The following is a 13,204-nucleotide window of genomic DNA, read 5'->3' as shown; positions in this document are numbered from 1 at the left end:
GATGCTGCGTGCGCGTTTCCTGCGCTGAGCTTCGGCTTTAATTACGCACTCTGATGCGACAAACAAGTTGCCTTCCCTTTGAGAGGCTTTTTCTGAGTGGAGACTTTACCATTTCCATTCCGATTCGGGATGTCCGCAAAAGCAAACGTAAATGGGCAAAACAGTCCACTCAGTTCCCATCGTCGGTGGGGAGGACGGTAAAAATTATTTTCCTCCAAGCCTTCGATGCTTACACCGGCGTTTTGGCGAACGGGTTAATGATTTAACTTTATAGCAAACACGTGCTCGCGCAGCACACGCATACAAATGGCGCCTTTTCCTAGGTGAGGGAGAAAAAAAAACTATAAAATGAGAGAAAAACAACGGAAATCAGTGTGAGGTTGGGGCACGACTTTGAAAGCGAACCCGAGGAAGGTCTGTTTGATTTCTGTACCCTACGCCACCGTTAATTAACTTCGGCAACCAAAACACACAGCCGTTGTGGAAACGTAAAATGGTGTAGCAAAAAAAAAGAAAACAACCCAACGCGCGCGCTTATCGCTTCATCACTAAACAAAACGCGAGCTACTCTAACCGACAGGAAGCTCTCCTTTCCTTCACATCCTTTCCCAATTCGGTTGTTTAAGATTTCCACCCAAAAAAAAATTCGTTTCGTGTTTGGAGCAGGTTAAAATATGCACGATTTTGCGGTGACAAACTTGTTGCCTGCCCCCTTTGAGACCCACCATTATTGATTGATTGCGTGTCGCGGCAAGGTCACACCAAGCTGTTTCAGCGGTTTATATGCCTTCGCGGGAGCGCGCACGGAACAACAATTGTGACCCAATAATAAAGAAATCAAAGCCCAATGGAGACGGTTTGGATCTCCTCGCGAGGATCAATAATGCTACCATCAGCACCTAAAAGTAGTCAAATTACTTCTATTCCTTGCACAACACTCACCCGTAGTGTCCATGTAGATAATCAGTATGCTGAGCACGGTCGCGAACGATATGATGCACAGTGTCACCGGAAGCAGCTGCCGGAACGGGGACGGTCCCAGCGGTGAGCTTTTCGACGGTAGCTTCGATGAAGCGCCGGTCAGGCTGGCCGGGTTCGAGCCGGTCATCGTGCTGAACTGATGCAAGTGAGGTAGTATGTGGGTGTAGCTGTGCAGATGATGCTGCTGGTGCGGTAGGTGTTGATTGTGCTGTGATTGTGCCTGCTTGTGCTGGCCACCATCTAGGCCACCGATTCCGCCGATAAGGATCGTGCCGGCAATGTTTGGAATTTGGTTCTGCTGCTGCTGCTGCTGCTGTTGCTGATTCTGCTGCTGCTGCTGCTGCTCATCCGATGACATTTTTCCTTTCTTCTCCTGGACTTTCGTCCTCATTCCATAACTGAAACGAATCAAACAAGGCATAAGAGAATATTAGTTCCAAATTTCACTGTAGATTTGAATTGCTCTCTGCAAGCGATCTCAAATTGCATACATTTCGGCGCAAACAAGCCTTTACCGTAATACAAGCAAACCTAACTCAGGTCTCAAAAGGATTCACCCTTTCCAAGTCCTGTTAGTGCTATCATTACCGTTCATAGGGGCACATTTAACCGGAATAACGTTTCTTTCTTCTGTTACAATGTTCGGTCAGAATAAAGCACCGTTTACAGTTACCCCCGCCCTCTTACAGACATATCCTGCCGTACGCGGTACGCCTTCTTGTACAGCAAAACCCGCACACCGGATGGAATTGACGGGTCGGCAAAGCGGGAATGTCTTTTACGCTTGATCGAATATCACCAAACCGGGGGCCTCAAGGAGCCAGAAAAACGCTCGCGGATCAATTTTTGTACCAAACGGGCACGATTGAACCTACGAGTAGAGTAGCGGGAAGGTGTGCACCAAGAGTGTTCACAAGGAAACCGATTGTTATTACACGCCACGTTGGCAAGTGATAGGAGCAGACAATAAGGGCCTGTAACACCGCACCCATCCGGTACTCCGCTGTCTTGTGTCGAGGTGAAAGGAAAATGGGGTTTTTTTTCCCCCTGTAACCAACCTCACACACACACGGGAAGATATGGCTGGTAGTGAAGAATGCGTTTGATGCAACTCAACCCTTTCCTGTTCGCAGGTGGACTCATGTTACAAGCGAAGTAAAAAGGCCTTCCATATCAGCGAGGGAAGCCCAACCAGCTCGAAACGGTCGCGTTTAATATTTTAAAACGTTTCCTAGTAGAAGCTTCCCGTCACAATGTAAGAATTGAAATGATAGCCTTTTTGTAGCGAAATTGATTCAATTTCTTTGAAATTGTATCTGTATGTCATACTGCTTCACGTAAATGGTTATTGTCGTTCTCCAACGGTAAAATCTCTCACAAAACTTGTCACGATATGAAATCGATCTTAGATTGATCGTGGCCTAATGATGGCCAGGAACAAGCATCAATCCTTGGTGGTAAATCGATTATGTGCATCTGTAAAGCTTATACCATAGTCTTATTTTTATATTATAAATTTTAAGTAAAATCTGAGCAATTTTTAAAAATATTTTCCCTTTTACTCAAACACAATTCCAAATTCTTTTTCAGTCTGTAAAAAAAATCTCCTGTGTAATAAGTCCTTTCTTAAAGAAATCATAATGCTTTCTGTAAGACATTCTATAAGATAAGACTTTTTGGCAATAAATAAAACGCAAATGTTCGAGCAAAAGAGTTCCGCGAGTTTAAAGCTCTTTCTGCTCTCGGTTATCCTCCAAAGACAGCCATTATACAGATGAGCCATGTTTGAGAGCTTTTCTCTAACACTTGAGTTCGACAATAGGTCTGATAGGTTTCGTACAATCGCATTATCGAGCCATTTCTAATCATAGTGCTTTGTTTTCGTTTTTCCTGGATATTCCTCGAGAATAATTCAAAACCATCCTTATGCTTCGTTCCTTGTGATTTCAACAGGATCTCCTCAAGTGTTCTACCAAGTGCATCCGGATAATGTGGGTCTCTTAGCGTTCAAGATCTATGCGGGTCTCTAAACAAAGGAAAGACAATCTCCTGATCCTGAGCTGAACACGTACAGGAGGAAGCGAACTCTCCATCAGCTTCATCCTACACTCCGTGTTTCTCAAAGCGCTTTCAGCAGATTTATTTTCCGTTCCTGCAGCACATTTAGCGTTTTATTGAGCGTTGCGCAATAAATTGCAAAAAAAAAAAAGAAAAAACTGCCCAACGATCTCCACTCAAGCATGACGAAAAGAATGAAACGCAAAATAAATCCCGTACCGTTTGCAAGTGAGGCAAACAAGCAGGGGTGGGGGCGTGATGAATGGGATGCATGGATGCACTGGAACTGACATTTGATGGACAAAGAACCTCGTGCGTGTGTGTGTGTGTTGGCGGCTGTTGATGGTCTCTAAGTTGTATTTTAATGATTCGGGATAATGATTGCGTTTTTTTTGTTCGGTTCTCCTCCAATCTCCGTTTTATGATACACACGCGGGTCGCGATCGGATCGGACACAACAGCAAGCGCAGTAAGAAGTTTGTGTCCCGTGTCTCAAGCAACCAAACGTCCGCGCCACAGGAGAAAGGTCGGCGAAGCATATTTATGAGCACACCGAGGTCATTCAACCGAATTATTGCCCTTTGTTACGATCACGCACTCGATATGTGTGGGTGTGTGTGTATGTGTGCTTGCAGTATCGTTCGCTTTGTGTAATAATTTGCCCAAAGCGAACCAACAGAATCACGACCAATGCATTAGAATAAATTGAGGTGCAGACGGATTTGGTACAGCACCCTTCGAGCCGGGGCTTAAATAAAGTCATCAAGCCCCATTTGTCACTTTATGTCACATAAATTGCTTCTCCACTCAAGCATTCAGTAGTATTGGTAGTAGTAGAAACTGATCAAGTATACGATCGAGCTCATTTTGGAGTGTTATACTTAGAAAACAGTTGTTCAGATCTCAGACAGACAGACAGTACAGACAGTAATCTTGAGGACATTTGATTTGTTCCCAGCTAAATCTTGTGATCCTGCACCAATCCACAATATAATAAGAGTGACCTCCTATTGATTGGCGTTGTACGATCATTTATGGCAATCAGCTAATACAACACAATCTTGAAGCATCATTAATGGCCCTTACGATGTACGATGCACCATTAAACAAATTTGCTCTCTTCAGCTCACCGCCCAATCACACCTGTTTCCTCCCATTCCTTCTGATCCCTTTTTCTCCACAGGATGTAGACCACGCTCTCGTCGAGCTACAAATGCTGTCGCGCGTTTCGTGCACACGTAAGCTCGGAACTAGGCCAAGGAATGACCCGTGCGTCAAAATCAACCCGCAACCACTCGGCCGTCAATCGATCCATTCCCCAAGGGATCAGTAGCAGCAGCGTGCGTGTACCAAAAATTTGTTTTGTGCCTTACTTTAGGGCTGTTCGTTATCCTTCGACACTTCGCCCGAAACGGTCTCAGCGGGCGTCCTAATTCCCTCACGAAAAGCAGGACGAACCAATCCTGTACCGAAGAACAAAATAATCGAAAAAAAAGAACCTTTTCCATTGTGTTTTGCTAGTGCTGCCTGCACATGCTGCGCTTCATTATCCTCGGATTCGTCGTCCTGCGACCCGCTGCACATCTGTGAAGTGCTGGAGGTCTTTACGGCACCGTACGTTGAACAGAGAGGGGCAACAGAAACTACAACCTAAACAGCATGTGAAGAGAAAGACAAGTCTGCAGCAGCACCGGGACAAGGATGAAATCGATATCGACCACCAGCGACAGACAAACACGAGAAGGACCATCGGAAAGAAAGTCTGACGCTCGGTGCAAAGTCGTCCTTTTTTTCCAGATCTGATCGATACAAACGCTTCAAGAATGAAATAAAAATCACAAAGTTACATTTTTTTCATTTCATTTTTTAGGCCACAGATAACTTCAAACTTCACCGTAGCATTTTAAAGAATAAGTTAAAATTGTCTGAGTGCTGTATCTAATCGCGGTAAGGACTTTTAACATAAGAAGCGTTTTTTGACGCTCGGAATTTTATACCAAAAGTGTACCTTATAACTAGAACCCCATTATCATAAATTATGACTCCGAATAGCCCGATAGAGGATAGAGGAAAATGCTCTGATAGCTAGGAAAAACTGAGAACACACCAAACACATTATTCATTCCCTGCGTCTACGTCACATATGTTGGATGATCTTCCGTTGTAATGATTCCACCATAAAACACTCACACACACACACACACACACGGGAGGCGACGCATGATAGTGTGTCATGCCATTTGCACCACATCTGCTTTCTTTAGGCTTTAGAAGGAAACAGCTGGTCCAAGCCTAAGGGTGCTCTAGACAGATGCATTCCATTCCCACGCATGAAGCCATTTTGTGACTGTTTTATGTCTTATCGAGCACCATACGGAACATCCATTCGATCGATACTTTAAATTTCTTGAACGAAATATAGTTTTATATAAGAACTGGCTTCCAGCAAACCCTTAAGGCATGCAAATTTTTTACTCCCACCGGAAGAAATAATCTGTCCCACCGCTCATCCCACCGCTTACTAAGGGAAGTGAAGGCCCTTCAAGGGGGAAAACAAAAGTTTTGTAAAGAAACACCCGAACAAAAGCAATTCCGGCATACGTAAAAAGCCAACCGTGTGGTGTCATCAGGCGAGACCCGACCCGACAGCTGAGGTTACGCAGCGGGAAGCGCAACAGAAACCGGATACGGTGTAACGTGTGTCTGGTGGATGGTGGTACCTAGGAACCGGAACCTGGGCTAAAGCCATTTGTCTGAAGATGATACTTTTGGGCCGCGCGGTACAAGCAAACCCAAGTGGTTCATTCAAGGAACTTCATCACGGATGCTGGACTTGATGAAGCAACAGCATTTTGAATGGCACGAGATTTAACCCACTAATTGAAGGTTGAGGTGACAGCAGGTTCGGAGAAAGAATTTCACTGCGAAAGAGATATTTGAAGGGTCTTTTACCGAGGTAACTTCAATATTCTAACATAAAGCTAAGATTCTCGTACAAGAGGGCAAGAAGTACAAGAGATTCTCAAGAGGACCACTAGAATTTAAAAAAAATCTTCCTTCGAATATTGTTCCTCTAGAATTTCCTTGTCTTTGAGCAGAGTAGAAGTATCCAGCAAAACTCCTCTCAAATTATGTCCTTTTAGGTTATCGGAATAAAACGATTGTAAATATTTGAAAAATCCCTTAAGGTCGTCCTAACTCTTGCTGGTTATTCCTCTCAACTTGAACAACTGCTAATTAAACTATTGTTGTAAATGCTCAAACTCAATTTAAAACATTATTACATAAACACAGTATGATCAATAGCTCTGCACACCATCCCATTACACCGTTTAAATATGGGGCTCATCATTTCGCCGCTTCCACGCCGAGGACACAAGTTCTGCCCATCCTGGCAGTCGCAGTTAACGGGACGTGTGTGCAATCAAAACAGGAACTCGCCGATTATCATTTTATAACGCGGTGGCAGGAAAGAACAGCCAACAGCCATTCTTTCCGCCGCTCAGCAGCAATTAGCATAAATTTTGCCCACTTTTGCCCCAGAATATGCAGCGTCTTCCTGACATGCGAGGATAGTAATTTTGTTAGCACCAGGACTCGCACCTTCGGGGTGAGTGTTTTCCTGGGCCCTTTTTTTCGGGCTGTCTTTAAGTTCATACAGACACAGTACACACAGGACGTTAAATATCGATAAACAACCATCTCCACGTTTCTCAATCATGAAAACCGTTATAAATTATCCAACAAAGATGGACTTGCACCGGTGAAATTAAATCAAGTCAATGAAATCGAGGTACACAACATGGCGAAGGACAATAGAGACAAAGGGAGCAAAAAAAACAGGGTCTTTCGGGCAATGGACACATCCCAAACCCCGTTGTCAGTCCCGGGAAAGGACTGATTGCGCACTTCCGGCTGTGGGACAGAACCTAGCGAGAGGAGCAGGGAAAAAATCCCCGATGCTCATGATGCATTGGATGCACCTGGCGCGACTTGTTTCCCGACGATGGTTGATTACAGGTTGACTCTTGGAATTGCTCACAGGAGGTTGTTGGGCTATCTCTCTCGCTTTTTGCTTTCGTGGTCCTGCAGGCGACAAAGCATGATCCCGCGTATCATGATAAGTTCCCGTTCTGGTCCCGCATTACATTATCGCTTTTTTTTCCTGGTCCATTTCCTCACGCTACACTACACGTTCCCTTCGGGCAACGAACGCACCGTCTGCCCTCTCTCGCGCTGATGAGGATGAAAATCTGTTCCTCCGGGATTTCTTGGTCCATCCTGTTCTGAGCTGGAAATTAGGAACCATCCTCTGGCCGGCGGAAGTTCCACACCAGAGTCACACAGCAGCAGCTGTAGCCGGTGGGTATAGCTCGCCAGAACTTGTTCTACTGATGACGGGTCAAGGAGATAATTACTCGGATGTCTGTAATTATAGAACTTTCATCTCTGTTTCCCAGAAAATGTGTACAGTGTCACTAAATCCGTCCGACCCGATCAAGTGCTGATGGAACTTAGACTGTAACTATTGCAGTAATGCCACAACGCACTAATCTCCACGAAATCTTGGAAAGCCATCAAGACTTGGTCTATTGAAACAAGACGAATGACGGAACATGAAACCATTTCCACATCATTGAGCTAAATGCGAAAATTCCTTCCTTGCTCGTCAGCTCGGACAATCTAAAAACCCTTCCTTCAAGCGATAATAAATCGTTGAAAGCTTCTCAATTTCAGAACTCGTTTTCCGCTAGGTGAGATTTCTTCAAGACCACAATCTACCACAAAAGAGAGGTAACGACAGCGGGGAGAAAAAAGCACCACAGACGTTCAGCTTCTAACTAATGGTGTGGTGGGTTTTTACGCCCCATAGACGGGTCGGTCCCGCCTGTCCACCTTTCTAACTGCGACCGGAAGCGGGACACGCACTAGAGTTTCCGTCCTGCGACGGAACGACGCCCCACATTCTTGCCCTGTGGGGCACGCACCTAATTACAGACACAACTTGGTAACGATCGTGAGCAGTGGCGCGGCCTGGACCTGATGATGAAGGTCTAGGGTATGGCGACAACCTATCACCATCGCTGTGTCCGGTCTGAGAATGTCTAAGTCGTCTGAGTCGCCGGACCCGACTCAGTCGAGTGTTCAAGATTTTTTCGAACACATCTCCTAACGGGTTACCTCATCGTCGGAGCATGAACTTCAAGAACTTCGTCTTCAAGAATATTTCTAATAAATGTAGCAAAAACAGCCTATTTGCTTTTGATCTCCCCAAAAAAAGCGAACCTCTTTTTTCTTCGTATTACACAGCGAACACAAGCTGTAAATCCGGTCTCGCTTGCTGGATGTAAACCATCGTCAAGAAACCCATCGTCATTACCTCTTCCGGACACTTTTCTTCTTCTTCCTGTGCTACTCGCCGTCCTCCCCTTCCTCCTTCTTTAGGCTATCGATTTAACAACCTTCCTCATCGCGATCATCAACTGAGACCCTTTGCCAGTACACGTACGTACCCCGAGAGACCGGAAATAAGTGCTTCCGGAAAATGCGTGTTTTTTGCTGTTGTTTATTTGTTCCCCCCCATACTTCCGAGAGCTTGACATTCGCTGCCTTGCAAACGTTACGTTATTACAGCATCACACAGCAACTGCTAGCTTCTTCAGCTGGCTGCTGCTGTAATGATCTGGTTGAAATTGTTTTCCTTCCTTCCGTTCTTCCGGTTTTTTTTTTTGAGGAGGAGGCTTCTTTCTCTTCTGTCTCTAACTTCCGGAACTTGTGCCGTTGTTTGTCTGCAACGTTCGGAGAGCCCAGCCACCCAGGGTACATGATGCGATTGAGCATGATTTATTCAGTCATTTCGTCATTTGCTCGCCGCGCCCGCCTTAACGATCGACGACGAGTGCTGGCGATCGAGCAGCACTCCGAAAGGGGAAACAAAAATCAAACCACATTCTACACGGTTCTTTACGCGTTGTGTTCTTTGCTTAATGTTTGATGCCTCATCGTCACCTTTCCGGTGGTTTGCTTCCGGCTAAATGCAAACACGAACACGATGTTTCTTACTATATAAGGGGGGGTTTCTGATGATCTTTCAAGAAGAAGCAGCAGGAAAACTGACCTCAAGTTTCAAGTTTCAGAATTCTATCATATTTAGAGCAACCTACTTGTAGATAATATTCCGCTGAAGCTCGCAGAGAGTACAGCTACCTAGAGCGAGCTACCGAGAGCTACCTAGTGAGGACAGAGCTCGATTATGAGTACAGCGTTATATTAGGAGGACTCAGGTTCCTAGTGAGGACTGAGCTTCAAAGTACGGCCAGAGCTACCTTGTGAGGCCATAGCTTCAAAGTTAGTCTAGAACCACAATTTTAAAATGAAGGATTAAGATCAGGGCTCTTAGAGTATTTGGGCGAGTCTTCGAAGCAGCTCTTGAGCTCACTAACCAACACTATATGCTGCTAGCAGTAGAATTCAAACGACAATCCCATTTTCATTCAACATCAAAAGAAATTTAGCCTTCTTTCTCTCGGTCCTAACGGCTGTAATCCATGGCAGCACTCTCGCGCTCACGGCTACACTCCCCAGAACGAAAATCACTTTCGATCGGTGAGAAATGATGATGAAACATAATGTAGCGCACCCGAACATGCCTGGATATAAACAACCAAACAAATCTCCTAACTGCCAAACACCTTTACACCGTTCCACTACTGTTGAATTGTTGGAGCAGCAGTTGAGAACAAAGCTTGGCCAACAACAACAAGCACACGAAGAAGGAAAACCCTTTAGGTCCCGAAAAAAAGTTTGGTTCATTAATTATGAATCTAGCCTCGGTTCCACCGGACCACCGGTATACCCTCTCCCTTACCCCCTCTCCCCTTCCTTCCTTTCCTTCTCGCAGTGACCACCAGGGAGAGGGAACGGCAGCACACCGGTGGGCACTGGGCGGAAGCAATAGATTTTCATCGTCATCAATCGGCCAGGGCAGGAAAAGGCATGTTTGAAATAAATTAGACCAGAAGTTGCTGCTGCCTCCGCCGCTAACCGCCCCTCCTTTTTCCACCCTTCAACACGCTGCGCTGATCTCTGACAGCGATGATTTCCCCCGGCAGTTTCGTCGATCTATCTCGCACAACATCGAGATCGATCGATCGTGCTCGATATATTATGGAAACGTAGTACACAGTAGTAGCAGTCCCCCACCAATTGGGGTTGTTTCAACACACAAGCACATTCTATGCGACAGGTGGCTTCCTTCATCGTGCCTCGACCACTCCAAAACCCAAGCACACCCAACCCCCGTCCATTCGGCTAACCAAACAAATAAATCACAAATAAACAATTTGGCGTTTGTTTTCGTTTCGAAACATTTTGTTTTCATTCAACAAGGCCCACTATTTTGACCACACCACACACTGCCGACTACTAATTGCCGGTAAGAAGAAGCATGTTTTCCAAAAACAGTTTTAAGTGCCTTCTGTGCCCTTTTCAGCATGGCAAAGTGTTATGATGCAACAGCGACGCTGCGATGGAAACAATACACGGATGGCTTTTTCTTGAGAGCTAGAGCTAAGGAACCCTTGATCGGGGGCTAACGATCAACCGGCAGAAACAATGGGGGTTGTGATCAAATACAAACAAACATGGAATGCATCACAAAACCCTGATTAAAAGAGTGTTCCCATTTTTGGGCTTTCCTGCTTCAAACATAGTGATGACAAAATTTACTGGTTTTGTTTTAGAAAAGCATGATTACTATAAATTGTGAGATAAACATGTCGATGGAGGTTTCCTTTTTTTGATATACAAAAAAAGCTCAGGTTCTTTTCGTGTCTTGTCTTGGTCTTGCCAACAATGGTCCTGGCATCGTTGAGAAGGTTTACCCGCAGGTAGAAAAGTTCTATGAGTGATTTGAGGATGAGATTCGATATCCGGTCTTGTCGAGTGACGCATCAATTCTTCTTCTTCTTCTTCTGTGGCACTACAACCTCGAGAGGTCTCGGCCTGCCATTGCTGGCTTTCTGTGACTTAATTTTACCCGTAGAAAAGTAGTCAGCCTTTCGTACGGGGAGGCGGTCTGGATGGGATTTGAACCCCGGCCCTGCCGTGTGAAGACCGGCGCCGCTGTCGCCTCGGCCACCGGACCGCCCCGCATCAATTACTCTACCAATATGCCACCGAGCCGGCTCCACTACCATCGGTGTAAAACGCAACATGAAGGTGGACCAGATCAGAATAACTTATTAAACACAAACAAATACAATTAAATTAACAACTATAACACTTACGAGCTAAAGATCGTCATCTTTGCTGTTTTCTGGCCACCCTCGTCGGACCCAACGTTATAGACGTTTCGCTGCGATTGCCTGTAGCAAGCTTTCTTCTGCTTCCACCAACTCCAAACCACGACTAATACCAGCTCCTTCCACGACTAATACCGTGATTTATGGCTGAGCTTTGCACTTTCCGCTACACGAAAGCGAAAAAAACCAACCCGCACCGAAGATCTCCCTTGCGTCCTTGTGGAGGAACACGACCGTGTGTTAACTCACGTCAGTAGTGCATTGCAGCAGAATGCACTGCGGAACACACCCAACGATCACGTATGTCAGCGTAAGAACACAGGACAGCGGGAAAGGAACTTTACTAGCACTGCACGTAATCCAAAATCACCAACACTGAATAAAACAAGTTATCGTTAACCTTGCAATAGTTTTTTTTATACACCCTATAGCGACACATAAAACAAAATAAATTCACGTTGCATTAATTGCCTAATTATTATATCTCTTCACAATAAATCTTCATCACTCGCATATCGACTCTCTCGTCTAGGATCGTCTCTCTGTCGTTTGCTGTCCCGCTTTTTTGTATGCCACACGATGTGGCTACTTAATGACGTTAAACGTCAAGGTGGTTATAAGGAGGAAATGATCATAAAGTCGTTTTTTTAATCGTTACTTTAAAACAAGAAAAACAACCTCCCACCTATTGCAGTATAAGGTTAAATGGACAACTAAGCAATAAAAACGCTTTGCATCAAAAGCAACATCTAAATGCACTGTTTTCCGAACATTTCTTTGTCCGGTGATTTGCGTGGGAGAATTGCTTGGCAAGTGCGAGAAAGGAAATACGGTCCAGTAACGATGGATGGAATTTTGCGGTGAGGAAATGGCGACATAGGAAACCTTACGCTCGCCGCTCGATCGGACATAAAGTAAACCACGACACGCTTATTAATTGGAACAACTCTGCTGGTCAATTAATGTCCCTACGTTCCGGCAGTTTGCTCGGATAAACGGTCTTGTAGCTGGAGATCAGCGGACAGGGGGATCAGACAACAGACAACTCGAGAGACGGATCATCGACGATCGCGCGCGCTCACACACATAAATTGACAACTTCTCGATGATGACGACGATGCAGGCGACTAGACTGCAATCAACATTAGTAGGCAGCAACATCAGCAACAACAACAGCGACAAGTCGCATTTAATACACTGGCGCGATCGTACGACGGCACACACCACACGCTGACGTAACGCAGCTTAGACTCCTTGCAGGCTTTTTGCTGACTCGCTTCACTTTTTGCTTCCACTCGGAAAAGATGATAACAAACCACCCACCTCACAAAAGGTTTGCACACACGAAAAAACAAAACCAGTGGCCTAACAAACTACCCCAAATATTCTCTTTACACTGAAGACTAACACGACACACGAACGAAAGACTCGGAATAGGTCCACCGAACCGAACGCGGGCCCAAACGCAACACACGACCGATCTTCACCGCAGCTCGAGCGTAAATGAGAGAGAACGGCCCAAGCCCGTCGGAGCGAACTGGTTTCCCAAGTCGGCTCAACGCGCGTGCTGGGCTCCGAGGGCAACCATGGGACGGAGGAAAAGGGCCGGCAAGAAAAAAGGGTCCCACCGGGGCCAGGGCCGGTTCGGTTGCTGCCCGTACGTACAGTGACATATGGCTCGGAAGCCGCACAAGCACACGGCGTACGCGGTGTAGTTAGAGCAGCGAATAAAACGCTGGCTGAGCGAGCGGTCGAGAAAGAAGGATAGCAAATAGGCACACACATACGGGGAGGGCTTGTTGTTGTGTTTGTTGCTGTGTTGTGTCGGGTGCTATTGGTAGTTGCAGGTCTGGTCAGCTGGT

The 13,204-nt window shown here is 45.7% G+C and overlaps 1 protein-coding gene across 9 annotated transcripts in view; it reads right to left on the bottom strand.

The window, feature by feature from the left end:
* Positions 1–13,204, bottom strand: part of LOC118513726 (protein Star) — a 28,500-nt gene that overhangs the window by 10,881 nt on the left and 4,415 nt on the right. For 2 of the 9 annotated variants that reach the window (XM_036059877.1, XM_036059876.1), the window contains exon 2: positions 943–1,379. In XM_036059877.1, coding sequence (XP_035915770.1) covers positions 943–1,372 — 430 coding nt within the window. In that variant the 5' untranslated portion in view covers positions 1,373–1,379. Of the gene's footprint in view, positions 1–942; positions 1,380–11,327; positions 11,768–12,428; positions 13,003–13,204 lie in introns of those variants that run through there. The other 7 variants (XM_036059868.1, XM_036059869.1, XM_036059870.1 and 4 more) reach the window with 7 other exon arrangements.

Source organism: Anopheles stephensi, chromosome 3, assembly GCF_013141755.1.
Source record: "Anopheles stephensi strain Indian chromosome 3, UCI_ANSTEP_V1.0, whole genome shotgun sequence".
NCBI lineage: Eukaryota > Metazoa > Arthropoda > Insecta > Diptera > Culicidae > Anopheles > Anopheles stephensi.
The sequence above is the reverse complement of the archived record's forward strand: the minus strand, read 5'-3'. Positions and strand labels throughout refer to the sequence as shown.